The sequence below is a fragment of the Leptosomus discolor genome, chromosome 7 (assembly GCF_034619465.1).
Source record: "Leptosomus discolor isolate bLepDis1 chromosome 7, bLepDis1.hap2, whole genome shotgun sequence".
NCBI lineage: Eukaryota > Metazoa > Chordata > Aves > Leptosomiformes > Leptosomidae > Leptosomus > Leptosomus discolor.
This window is the reverse complement of record NC_141397.1, coordinates 26,397,757-26,411,897: the sequence shown is the minus strand read 5'-3', so window position 1 is coordinate 26,411,897 and position 14,141 is coordinate 26,397,757. Positions and strand designations below refer to the sequence as shown.

Genomic DNA, 14,141 nt, shown 5'->3' with positions numbered 1-14,141 from the left:
TATTGTGGATTGTCTCTATATTTAAAAGACTTTTAAAAATCCCTAGATCCACGGTCGATTTTTATTCTGGAAAGAGCAGAAGCAGCGCTCACTAACATTTTTATCGTTCCTTTCAAGCACTGTTGTTCTTTTTTTCTTGTGGTGCTCTGAGGGACACTGAACTTGCTACAACTTGGCCACCCCTCCTGTTGGCTTACCCGATGGTGGAGTTCAGAAATCCAGTGATCTCTGAGAACTGAGGCCAATCAAGCTCGTCAGTGAAAGCCATTGGGAGATTAGCAAATGATTTCTGAAAGAGAAATTTTAAAATCAACATGGTTTCACCCTTACAGACAAAACATCTTTTCAGCAAACTCGAGCAGTTCTTAGCTGGAGCATTAGCTGGACACCAGCAATTACAACTATAGCTGTAGCAGTAATTATTTATGCATATATTTAAAAAGTTGACTCTTGTAAGACGAGCATATCAAGAGATGGAGGAAGGAAAAGCAGAAGAGATATCTCAATTGCATCTCCTGGCAATAATTCTGGAAGAGTGCAAAACTCCCAAAGAGCACATAGTGCAGGTGCAGACCACCAAGGCAGCAGCCATTTGCTGCAGCAGCCATCCTGTCCAAAGGCGGGTCTCTTTGGACACTGGAAGAGATGACAGTGTGATGTCCTCACTCTGTATGGCAGAGGGGTAATGTTAAATTCACTCAAAGCCCACTTGTCCTCTCCAGCAGGATGAACTGGCCAATGTGTGGGGAAGATCAAGGACTGGTTAGAAACGGAGAAGTTTGCTGCTTTCCTTTGCAGAAAGGGTGACTCCAGGTTAGAGCCAGTGCCCTGCACTGGAGCAAGGAGGGGCAAAGAGAGATGTGTTACTCTCTGTCCTTTTGTACTCACTCCACTCAGAGCATACAAAATAAAAGGAGTTGAGACAACACTGGAATTGGAGAAGCTAAATACAGCATGAGTAAGTAAAAATAGAAGCCTGGATTTCACACACAGGCCCAGAGCTGACCCCCTAAAAACCTCTGCCTGGTCCTCACTGCAAATTTTGGGGACAGCACTGAAGCAACAGTCAGAAAGGCCCCTGAGCATGGAAGTGACCAGGGAGAAAAACACATGATCTGCCATAACCTTCCCACACAAATAGATGCAACCTTTACCCTTCTCTGCTTTTGCTGGTATTAGTCCCTAACACTTTTTTTTTTAAGCAACTGCCTCTGAGAAAACCTCTAGCAGATGCAAGCCGTGTTGCACATGCAAAACACAGTGCTCTGTTCATTTCCACTTTGATTTCTGAATGTGTCAAAAATCATGAAAGGCAAGAAAAATGGCCTCGAGAAATGGCGCCACCTCAGAAGGACAAGAACATGGAGTAAATTTTCAGCTTCTCCTAGTCCAGGGTACACTCGCAAAGACAAATTCATACATCCAGTGTGCTCATACTGAAAAACTGCTGATGAAAAAGTTAATAACCGAAAGATGGCCAAAATATAAAACCAGCAAAGTTAACAGGCTGGTTTAATCTGAGTAATTTATTAGCTTCATTTTCTTTTGAAGCAATTGTGGGGTTTCCTTAAACCCTCACTGCTATAAAAAGCAAGCAGGTGGGTAATTTTTTCTCCAGTGGGGTCAGAGGAAACTGAGGAGCTGTGGAAGAGCTAAATCTTGCAGTCCCCACCAAATCTTCATTCCCAGAAAATTATCATTTAAGTTGAATGGAAGCTACGTCTGAGTGTATGCCTATGGGTTTTGATTGTAAGAGGATGGGAGAGATTCCGGGAAAGGGGAGGAGAGGAGAGAAGAGGGGGGTTGTGGGTGAGAAGAAATCCTGAAGCCAAGCTTTGAGCAGCCTAATGCACAGCAGATGCCAGTTTAAAGCATGTAACAGCATATTTGACCTACTTACAGTAGATCTGCATTAGTTACCAAGGTGAAAATGGGTCTGGCTTGATTGTCTTTCAGTTGGTTCTCTCTTTCACATATACACGTATCCTTGTGTGTGTCTGTGCATACATATACATATATATATATATATATAAAAATTATTATTTTTTAAGACTGGAGGGAACTTCCAAATCTGCCTTTTTCAAATCTGACAATTTTCTGTGCAAACAAGCACTTAATCCAAGGGCACGGTTATGAGCATAAGTGGAGGGGTACAGTGTCACTTGGCCATTTGCAATATTTGCTTCCTTGTAGCTTTGCAGAAATGTGACATAAATATTGAAATAGAAACTAACAGAACAAATTATAGATATGATCTCTTATAAGTCACAGCACATAAGAGTATAAAAAGAGCTCAAAAGTGATCAAATATTTTTAAAGCAAATCCTTCTATGACCAATTCTCTCATTATTTCCCATTAGAACACCAAAATAATATTTTAATTAGACAAGTTCCAATAATTTTCAACTGGTTTTTTTCCCTGAAAACTTAGCTTAAATATGAATTAGCCAGAACCTAATTGAGTTGCAAATTGGTTAGGAAAGGAACATTTGAGACCAGAATTATAGTTACATTTGAAAATTATATATGTTTAGCATTGACACTGTTCCAGCAAAGCACTTAAAGGCAGACTTTTGAAGGTATTTCAGGACCAAAGGGTGAAGATGAGTAGTTAATGGAAGTTTCAGAAGAATGCTAGACCTTGAACTCTGCAGGGATGTAGTTTGGAAAGCATGGTCAAACAGACTGCGTTTCAGTTAGTCTCAGATGAAAATGTGTTCCACTCTAGAGGTGGATCTATTGACTTTTAGCTTAAAACTCTTATGAGCACAGCCTTGTTTAAGTACCATCCTCTAAACTATTCTGGCTGAGAAACCACACGTCAACCTATGTGCCAGATTTTAGCAGAGAATGATCAGAAAGTTATTTCAGCCTAGATTCAAATGCCGTATTTTAGCCTCACATGCTCTAGATGAGACTCCATTTCAAAGGAACATCCTGACCTTGTGTCCTACCTTGAAATACATCTCCCCAAATCCTCCTGCTTCTCTTGCACTGGACAGCCAAAGCCATGGCTGATGCTAAATGTACACACACCAAGCTGGACTGGACCAAGTTAGCTTAAATGGAGGAAGGTTCAGAGTTGCTGTGGTAGGAGATTTTCAAAATCAGGACACAAAAGGGCATTGGAAATCGAACCCTCATAATACAGCTTTAGAAATGGCAGTTGCAGAAATCCTGAAAGCATTAAGATATCCCTTAATTTGAAGGAGAACTGAATATTTGTTTTTATATTGACTTTAATGATGTTCAAATACTTGTGACAGCATTACGTACCGCAGATGACTTTCTTATTATAAGTATTCAAATAAGCAAGCCTTGGAGCTCTTGAGGAATGCACAGCCTATCTTTTTAAAAAGCATATATGGCATTTCTACTCTGCAAGGGACAAAGGTTTGAAATTAGCAGAATTACTACCTTATTTCCCCCAAAACGCAGCACCTTAGTCATCACAGTTCTAGCTGGGAGAAGCTTGCCTGCAATTCACTGGATTTAGAGGTAAGCTAGAGAATGTTTTTAATAAGATTTTCACAGATCAAACTCCTGTTTTTTCTAGTGGCCCAAAAAAAAAGAAGTCAGCAGGACAAGTGTTTGGGACATCCTGAACCTGCATTTAAAGAAATGCTGAATTGTTTTAATAGGAAATAAATAGTATGAATCAGTTACTTTAATGAAACCTGAGAACCCCTCGAGTCTATGGGCAAATAAATATTTACTGGATTACAAACAGATGTGGGATTTATTCTTCCCTTTATTCAGCATGAAATAGAAATCCAAGAGTTCTAAATTGCATCTTCCTAGAAAGGGTGTAATTTCCAGCACATTTATAAATACAGTTCTTTTATCTCCAGATAAAATTGTCTCTAAAATGAGATTTAAAAGTAAGCTTCTATCCCAGACACATAACAGAAAAATGCTGCATTTAGTAGCTATTTGGAAGTCAATTGTAAGCAGATGGACAGAGCAGCAGGAGCACAATATCCATCGCTAGACACACCAGTGTTTTCAACATTAGCTTTCTGCAAAAACCATCCATCGTATTTCTTCTGCTTTGCTAAACCTCATCAAGTGCATGACTACTGCACTACACTTAATTTTTAGTGTTCAAATTTTCAGGTCAGAGGAATGACCATTCAGCTCATTTCTTGCTGAACCTTTTAAAAGAAGAAAAGCCTGGTAAACCCAAAACTTATTGGCAAGTAGAAGCCAAAATAAAGTTGACTTATCCCCTTCCTACAGCTGTATAATTTGCTTCATATAATTGCACTCTGGGTGTTTGGGGATTTACTGGAGTGACAGCAGGTTAAAGACAGAACCACATGCTCAGCTGCCTCTTCAGGAACAGGCAGACAGGTATCCTTAGTGATGACCCCAACACCATTTTCTCTGGGATGCTGCACCTCAGCTAGATCCCTGTAGGGTAGACTTTGAGACTCAGCAGTACCACGTTGGTCAAAAACTTCAAAATCAAGGTAACTGCGATTTGCCCTAGTGCTACACAGGATGGGGTGCTTTTACATCGTGTCGGGTTTTTTTTTAAGCAGAGAAATAACATGCCTGAGCTATAGTTTTCGAAGATGTGTCCACCTTGTGATGGAGGTTTTCCACATCAAGTAGTTGATGCAGGCTCGTTGTGGGCAGAATGTACTCTAAGAGGGATGATAACTGTATTTGTGACTGGCTCCTAGGTAAAAGCTTTGGAAATAGCACTGGAAAACCTAAGTCCCCACTCTGATAGAGCACATGTCTCAAGCTGCAGTCAGGGAGTGCCTGCAGCTGCATCAGTGTGGGCAGGCCGGTGCTCAGCTGCTTGCAAGTTTCCTCCTTCCCCTAAACAGCCTCCTTGACAAATGCAGGAACACGATTCAGATCTCTGCATTTGGTCTTTTAGGTTTAAGAAAACAGGAAGACCAGGAAGACACTAGGGGACTTGATATGGGACAAGTGCAACTTGATGTGTTCCTTGACATGGAATGTATGACAGAAGCATGTCTCCCTGCACTGGATTACATGAGGGCATTATTACCCCGTGAGAGGTCAATGCTAAGAGGGCAGTAAATTCCTGATTAGACTGGGAAATCCAAAATCCAGTATACAACAGCTTCCCAACAATGGTCTTCAAGACGATGGCATGGGCATCTGTGTTCCAAAGCTGTTCAGTCCAAATACCCAACTGGTCATCTCCGTGCTAATCATCCAGTTACCCAAATGATATCCTGACCCTGCTTCAGTGAGGAAATTTCTCATCCACATTGTCTTTCTTCCCTCATTCATCGTTTCTGCTTCTTTGCATGGTAGACTATGTGCCGCATAATCAGGGAAAGCAAGCACTCTGCAGAGCCTCTTAACTAAATTCTCAACATCTCTCCTGAAAACATATTTCCCCACCTAATTAGCTTTAAAACAGGAATTAACAGCTGCCACTGATGTGATGCTTATTAATAGAGGAGCCCACAGCATTGTTACCAAATGTAAATTTTACTTTACACTTGTATATGTAAACTCTTGTATATGTAAACTCTTGTATATGTGAACATGCATATGAAATATATAAAGTATATAAAATAGAGACATATAGAAAAGCATTAAAATAATAAAATAATACACTTAAATCTGAATTATGAGGCAGGAAACTTTTTTCCTTGTACACATGATGAAAGTCCTGGATAGGGTGGGGAACACTATTTGGAATTCCATGTAGAGGGTTGAGGTTCCATTGAAATGGAAATAAAAGCTTTGAACTGACTCTAGTATTGACTGTAGAGAAAACAATTTGATAAACTCATTTTTCTATGTGTCTTATCAAAGAAATTTTGGCAGAATCAAAGTGAATGGTGTAAGTTTGACAGCAGAGGGGAACAGCAGGTACACAAAGCTAATGCCTTATCCTCCCCTCTCAGGCTCCTAACTTCAAGTTCTTGCTGTGGTCCCAGATTAAGGATATTTTCTGTGATATTAGGACATAGACTCTCCTCACTCTCTCTGTTCAAATAACCACCCCTGGATGTGCTTAGAAATTCTCCTCAAGAAAGGCCTTGCACTGAAAAAAGGATTGAAGCCAGTTAATTTGTTGATTAAACCTAGACATGAAGTATATGTGCCAGTGGTATTTAATACTACACATCAAGAGACAACAGTATTGCACCTTCACAATCCCAAGGCAGCTAAATTGCTGCTATTGCCATTCTATGCACAGAAAGCAACACAGAGGACAAGTAAGAGGAAGAGACAGTGACAAAGTCTGGATTAGCTCAGAAATTTTTTTTTGCTAGCAGTTTTGTGCTCAGCCAACAACTTTCTTACTTAAAGTGAGCTGCAAATTAATTTTTTACTATTGCTAGAGTTCAAACACAGATACTATCTTTTTTTTTTTTTTTTTAATGACTGATCTCTCTGTATCTCTGTATTTTTTTTCTGATGTATTTTTGCCAGGTCAGTAGAAAAGCTTGCAGATAGTCCTAGAAAAGAACCTGTTCTTTCCTATCCCAAATCTCACATATCCCAGACACCTGGGCTGCTGTGCAGTGCAATACCGTACAGCTCAGCTAGCTGTGGGAGGGCTGCATTTCCTGCAAGGTAATCAGCCTAGCACTGCTCTGTCCCGAGTAGCTATAACTGACTTTTCCAAGTTCCTCTACACTACCAACACACCATGTTGTAGCCCTGTCAGAGGTCTGTCTGATGCTGCCCAGCTCCAGGTGCCCAGCATCTGAAGGGACGTAAGGTTATCTATACTACCCTCTTTTACCTTCTGCTAGCTCCAATACTTGGTATTTTAAGCAATACCTTAATGCACTCCCTTTCTTGCTGAGCTCAGAACAGACATTAGCCCTGCTGCCTTGTACTGGTGCATGAGACATCTCCTGGGACTGGCTTGTGGCGGCTCTGGGTCTGTGGGTGAAGTCCAGGCTTCTATTTTACTTACTCATATACTGTATTTAGCTTCTCCGATTCCAGTGATGTCTTAACTTCTTTTATTTTATATGCTGTGAGTGGAGTTACTACAAAAGGACAGAGGGTAACACATCTCTCTTTGCCCCAGTGACCTGGAGTCACCCTTTCTGCAAAGGAAAGCAGCTGACTTCTCCCTTTCCAACCAGTCCTTGATCTTTCCCACACACTGGCCAGATGGAGTTGAGCACTAGGAGCATATATTTGTTGGGCCTTACACAGAGAACACCAGTTCCCTTCCCATACAAGTTGCTCTACAGCCATCAGACAGTAATAAGGTGCCATCAAATCTCACTTTATAATTGGCACTCCAGCTGCAGACCTTGAAGCTTCTGCCTCTGCATGCCATTACTGGCTCTTGACCCATCCAGCTAGTGGACCAGCAAGCTTCAAGCAAGAGAAATGCTTCCTAAACCTTCATCATGGTGATAATAAAATGTTGATGTAGTCTAGAACTATTCTTGCCTACATAGCTCTGCTACCAGTGTTACTGCCAGAATCATCATCACCATCAGTAGTATTACCATCTTTATTAGACAAGATAATCTCAATTATCATTAGTGCTAATTTATTATGCTCATCATCAGCTCTGTCATCAGTGTCATTTGTCTAATGATTGCTCATAAACGTTTAACAAAGAAAAACAACTGCTAATCTGCAACATTTAAATCAGCTCAGCTCAGCTCTGGAGCAAAAGTGGGAAAAACGCAAAACTCTCGGACCTCTAACAGCAGTGTAACTACTGATATTTTGGAATAAGTATAGTTATCCAGAAAATGTCTATATCCTTCTTCCACAGAAGCCAGTAGAAGAGTAGCAGCTTTTCACCAAGGAAAATGGGCAATGACAATCCACTTACCACTGTGCAAGAGACCCTTGGTGCAGAGAAGGACAATACACAGTCCTCCCTGGCTAGGCAATGACTTCAGCTCAGGCTAGGAAACAACAGCTAAGGACAGGAGCACACCTGTGCATTTATCTCCACCCCCTAATTGCACTTTGCTGGGATGATCTTTTTGCCTCAAATATTACATTCCACTCCAATGAACTGCAGCAGCTGAGGCTCAGTATAATTCACAGTCAGGCCCATTTTGTTGTTGTTTGAAAATGGGAAATAGCCCAAAGACAGACATCAGTGTGGTAGTGATATTTTACAGTCACTATGAAAACTCTTCCCTTTAGGACAAGTCCATTGTAAACCCTTGGATGACCCTCAAACACCTGCAGATGTATTTGTTCAACAAGCCTCAGACTGAACACTGGAGCTACTAGACCTATTTCACATATGCCACCGATGAGGGAAAACAATCCAGGACACATCATTTCAAAGCCAGATGCCTAAAACAGAAGTTCCTGGACCATCAGCAGGGTCACTTCTGCAACACTTGCACAACAAGGAGCCCTACCAACAAGCCTGCTAACAGCCGGACTGATCCCACAGACAGCATGGGTCCCCTTGAGCCGCAGGCACGCATGTGGAAAGCCAGATGTCCTGGTTTGTGTCTCTGGCACAGCACTGGGCCACCAAAGCCAAACTCTTCCCTGACCCAATTGCACAGATGTCAGAGGAGTGGCGGTAGCAGAGGGCTATGCTTTTTCAGCTTCAGAAGAGCAGCCGCAGGAGGCGACTGACACACGTGAGATCTTAACTACAAATTCCAGTGCAACGAGGCATTTTGCATTTGTTTCCCTTTGGCAAGCTGTGGCACAGGGGAGAAAGCAAATGGCAACCATCAGTGGAGTGGTTTTGGCAACCCAAACATGATTCCTCACCGCTGACATCTGCGTGACGGTCATCCACTCAGGAGGGATGTGGAAGTGAGCGCCAGCTGAGTCTCCCAACAACAGGACCCCTTGAGAGTCTGCACCTAATTAACACATTTTATTAGTTGCAGGAGCAGAAAGAGCAAAATGAAACAGAGCATGGAGAACAACACTTAAAGAGCAACAGCAATGCAGCTGATAGAGTCACGGGAAACTGGCTACATCATCCTTCATATAGCTGAAATGTTCAGACCCTGCAACAGGATTTTTGCTCCATCTGCAGCAAAAACTGACTAACAGGCACGTGCCAACAATCCTGGAGAAACAACTGGGGACTTGGCTTGAAAAACAGGGAGAGGTCTTGCTAATCAGAAAAAATCCTGGTTGTTTTCAAGGATGGCTGTGTTATTTCAGCAGAGGTTCTTGTGTGCAGCCAACATTTATTTTTACTAGCCATAGAATTTGCATTAAAAAGTAATTAAACTTTTAGGGAAATCGGATTACTCAGGAAATTGCTCAAAGCTCCTTATTGCAGAACTGGGTGGTGGATGCGCTACTCGTATGAGTATTTCTGCTGTTACAATCTGGCTGGTTTATAATTAATGTTACTCAGCATTTGTAGATTGACTCTCATCTAAAAATATTGAAAAGTCTTGCCAGGTAATGGTTATCCCCAGGATGATGATTTAAATGTAAGGCAAGGTGAGCAGCCACTGGTAATCACAGCTGTTTAGTAGGGGTGTTATTTGTGTATGTGTACACATAGGCACCCGCATCGCTGTCAGGGAGATCAGCCGATGCCATCAGCTCACCTTCAGGCCTTCTCCAGAAAAGAATTAGCATCACTGCCGGCATCAAACTGGGATGACAAACATGCTGGCACTGCTGGGACAAACTGGACACACACAGAGATTTAACTGCTCTCCTGAATCCTCTGGATTAGGCTTCAGAAGATGCAGAGGTGATGTCTCTGCTGCTGTCCCCGATCTGTGTATTTCAACTTAATAACTGAGCTGGCTTTTAACCAGAAATTACCAGCAGCCCGTGCTTTTCACATTTCATCTTTGTCCATCCTCAAGATTAAAAAAAAAAAAATAAAATTTTTGCCATTTTGCCTTTCTCATGAAGTTGTAAAGCCCATTGTCTTTCCCCTGCATTGGCAATGACTGTGAAAATATTAAAATATTTATTAAATGAATACAAAAGACACATTATTTTATGTATTCACTGTAATTATTTACCTTTGCAAAATTTCTCCTCATAGGGAATTCCGTCTTTTGGATCCACACCCTGTTGGAGGAGAGAAAGGGCAGATGATAGTGCCTATCTAGCACCTGAAAAATGGCAGTGCAAAACAGGCTGAGAATTTAGTTCTTGGATGTTTGCCTGCAGGAAGTACTGCATCACAATAATGACGCTTTCCATTACATTATTTTAATAAGTATATGTACATTCAAATTAATTATAATAGCTATAATTTAAATAATCATAAGCATCAACAAACAAACTTCACTCATAACTTCTTCCCCTATGTTTCCTTAGTTTTTAATAAATACACTTTTATCGCTTGGAATATCAAAGGCAGCAAATAAATAGGAGTAATCCAAATCAGTTAATAAACCAGAATAAATAAAAAAGGAACATTTGCAGACTAAATAAAAAGGATGAAAAAAAGAGAAGCAGCAATCAGGAAGGAAGTATAAAATGCAACTTTATTTACTTACCCATATGCCATTGCAGTTAGAGTCACTTTTCACATCCCAATTATCAGGACTAAAACAGAGTTACAAAAGGATATACAGTGTTACAGAAAACAAAGCAAAAGGTGCTTTTGAGGAAATCAGATCCTTTGTGCTATTTTTCACTAGGAATATAAAGTAATTAGAAAGTCCTTTGTGCACAGGAGGGTGGGTTTTCCCCCCTTCGAATCCAGGAAAGGTAATTTTTCCTAGCAAAATAAAATATTAATTTAAAGTTAATATTTGAAGTAGCCAAATTAAACTTATCATTTTGGTCTGTCTGCATACTCACTTAGGTGAAGTGAATGGGGATAATTTTTGCAGAAGACAGACCCTTTTCCCTGCCCTTTTCCTTGCTTTTAAATGTTCACGGAAATCCAGCAAGACCCTCACTCCAAACTCAGTGTGGGGTAATGAGGATTTGCTCTGGCCCATAACACAGTATAATTAGCTCAGGCTTCTTTTACAGGGAGGCTGCATCTATTCAGTCTGGCACTACACACGGACTCCGTAAGCCCAGTTCTGCTAACGCAGGTGTGCTGGCCAGGCTGATGGCACGTAATCCTTCCAAGCTCATGCCCTTAAACTCAGCTTATCTAGTCACAAGCTGATTAACACCTAGGCTTTAAAAGCAGTCCTGGTTAACAACTGCTTAACAAACTCATGCTAGAGGGGAGCTCTATTTTTGAAAGAATATTTTGAACACAGGGTAAAATAGCAATAGCAAGAGACCAAGGCCATGCTGTTATGACTGGCTGTGCTCTCTGTTTCAGGTGTGCATGAAAGTCCATGCTCAGGCGGCTGAGAGGTATTCACCTAGAAGATACTCACTTAGAAGGGCACATATTTAGCTCTACGTTTCCGCCAACATAACATGAGGATTGGATACTGGAGCTCAGCAGCCAGCCATCAGCAACACTCCCAACCTGCCGCTCCCTAATGTAGGCACAGCCCGCATTAGCTCAAGAGGCATAAGGTTTGTAAGCCTTAGCGGCTTGGTTTTCTTCCCCACCTTTGGTCTGTCTGACCAATTTTGGCTGCAGGTGCTTCAGAGAAAGGAAAGAAGCCTGTGCACCGTGCCTGCTAATGCGCCCCATCCCGGGTCTTGATTGTCCCTTCTTGTCTCCATAACAGTGAAATCAAGCAACAAGCTCTCTTAGGGTACAGTCAAAACCAAACATGGAGCTTGTTCTTCCAGAAGCCACAATGATTAGGAAGCCTTTAAAATAATTAAAAGCTTTACCGTCTGCCAGGGTACACAGTGGTGTTTTTGTCGTTGCAGTCTCTGCCTCGCCAGTGATAGCCTCTCAATGTCTAAAAGCCAGAAAAAGCACACAGATAGGAGGGTTGTTGTTACTCTTGCTCTTTTAATTTAAAATATCTAAAATGAGAATCTAACTCAAGGCGTAGAATAAAACCCAGTAAACGGATTGTATTCCAGAGTCCCTTTGCTAAGCTTTAATAAATGACACCTTGCACATTTTAGTGCAGAAATAAGACAAGCTGGCAATTTAATTTGGTTTTTTATATGACTTTGCCTCTTACTAATTCAGTAAACAGACCATTCAGCAGCAGAGCAATTTGCTTCTGCAGGGAGCACAGCTTTATGTGTGCATCTCCCCAGGTGGCATAAATGAATGATTGTTTTTTCATCCAGAAAAAAAACCCCACCTTTTATGACAAAAAAAACCCCTCCATTCACTTAATTCCTATACTTATTTTCACATGAATGAATAAGGCTTTGCAGAAAGTAGGAGGAATCCCATAGACATTCTCATTATCAAGGGATTACTGCACCAAAGGAAAGACTTTGCTTACCGGGAAAGTACTAAATTTGTCTCCATCAAAATCTTCAAAAGGCAGTTTATTTCTTATGACGCTGTAAAAAACAAAAGCAACAAACACAGCTTTAACATATGGAAGGGAACATATTCAGAAAGAAAAAAACGCAGTAAAGCATACAGAATAGATAATAGCTGGCATGTTGTTCATGGCTGCATATTCAGTTTTATCTCCATCCTTGTACTTCAGCAAAGTGATTCTGTCTGAAGGAGCAAATTCTGATACTTGCTGACTGAGCTCTGGAGGTGAGGCTGATAGACTCCCATATGGCTGCAATGTCAAACTTTCATCTCTAAAACAAACTAGGACATCAAATCTGCGGTAAAAGTAACTACAATTTTTTGGAAATAAATACTACACTCATCCTGGTAGATCTTGCAAATCTGCCAGATATGAAATAATAATGGAAGTCCTTCTACCTGGGAAAGAGCTGCAGAATGAGGCCTCATGGTAATAGAGACTAACCTCTTTCTTTTGCTAAAAACAAACGGCAAATACCCTTTCTCATATTCTTCCTTCAAGTCTTTACACCATCTCTCTCCTGTTATATTCAGTCTAGAAGACTAGCAGTTTGCATACCAGGATGCAGCTACACACACACACACACAAAATGCTTGTTTTATAGGGTAAAAGTGGATTTAATATGAAGAAGGACCACACATGCTGAATTCACAGGTGGCCTTATGCTTTAAGGGAGGATCAGAGTCTCATCTCGCAATTTCTGTATCTAGTCCCGCGAACTTCTGGCCATGCTCAAACATATTTGAGAAAGGTATTTTACCTTGATTTGAGCACCTCACAGTGCTTAATTACATTAACCCTTGAAAATTACATCTTTTTTTCTTCATTATGACTTTTGTTTCCAGCAACCCTATAAGTCTTAGCAGTCCCTGAAGTAGGTGTTAAATGATGGTGTCAGCTCTGTCAGCTTTCTTTTTAGCTTGGACACATGCTGGCTTTCACACAGTACTGCCCAAGCATGGCACCTCTCTTTGGCTACACAGCACAGCTTAGCTCACCTACATTGAGCAACCTTTCATATTTGGCCCAGCAGACAGCACTCTTTGAATTATATGCTAGTCAGCCTTTCCTTGCAAAGTTTTCTTTCTGAGTTTTTCCAGCCTCTTGAACTCATAATAGATGTTGAACCTGGCTCAGAAAGCAAACAGGTGCAATGAGAGTGGATTCCTCAGACTGAATGAGCATCAGGATAAGAAAAAATACAGAGGAGACAGGCGACATGCACTCCTGGTGGTGCTCATAACCCTTATTCTGTCTGTAATCAATTATTGCCACATGCTGCTTTGGGCTACTTCTTCTCTGCAGTAAGGTTCAGTTGCAAGGAATTGGCACAGATCCAGACCAGCTAAAAAAGTCCAACTGCCAAACATAGTTTTTGTAGCTACACAAAGAAGAAAGAAAAAAAACAAGGAGAATGAGAGAGAGAGTGCATAAGAGAGATATCAGAAGAGCTGAACACGTTTGATCCAACACATGATACACAATTTGATTCCTGTTTCCACTGTCTGAACTCACAGGGCTCAAACTCTGAGTATTTGTCCTGACTTACATTTCAAAGGCACTTAGGAGATGTTTCATGTTAATCAATCCATTCCAAATAAACTCCTGATATTTGCAGTTTCAATTAAATGAGCAGAAATAGGTGAGGAAGTTAGTCTTGCCAGTCAAATCAGTCAAAATATACTGCTGATAATACTGATTTATTTGTAGATTTGTTTGACTCCTCCAACTCATTGGAGTACATGGACAAATATGCTTTAGGACTAATAGCCCAGCTGATGTCCTCAGCCTTTCTCAGAAGCTGCCTCAAAGTCAGCACTGCCA

At 41.0% G+C, this 14,141-nt stretch overlaps 1 protein-coding gene across 1 annotated transcript in view; it reads right to left on the bottom strand.

The window, feature by feature from the left end:
• AOAH (acyloxyacyl hydrolase) overlaps window positions 1-14,141 on the bottom strand; it is a 79,886-nt gene that overhangs the window by 30,517 nt on the left and 35,228 nt on the right. The window contains exons 8-13 of the mRNA XM_086467873.1: window positions 12,273-12,333; window positions 11,698-11,768; window positions 10,440-10,488; window positions 9,957-10,005; window positions 8,725-8,819; window positions 198-289 (exon numbers count right to left, since the gene is read on the bottom strand). Of these exons, the coding sequence (XP_086323999.1) occupies window positions 198-289; window positions 8,725-8,819; window positions 9,957-10,005; window positions 10,440-10,488; window positions 11,698-11,768; window positions 12,273-12,333 (417 nt within the window). The remainder of the gene's footprint in view (window positions 1-197; window positions 290-8,724; window positions 8,820-9,956; window positions 10,006-10,439; window positions 10,489-11,697; window positions 11,769-12,272; window positions 12,334-14,141) is intronic.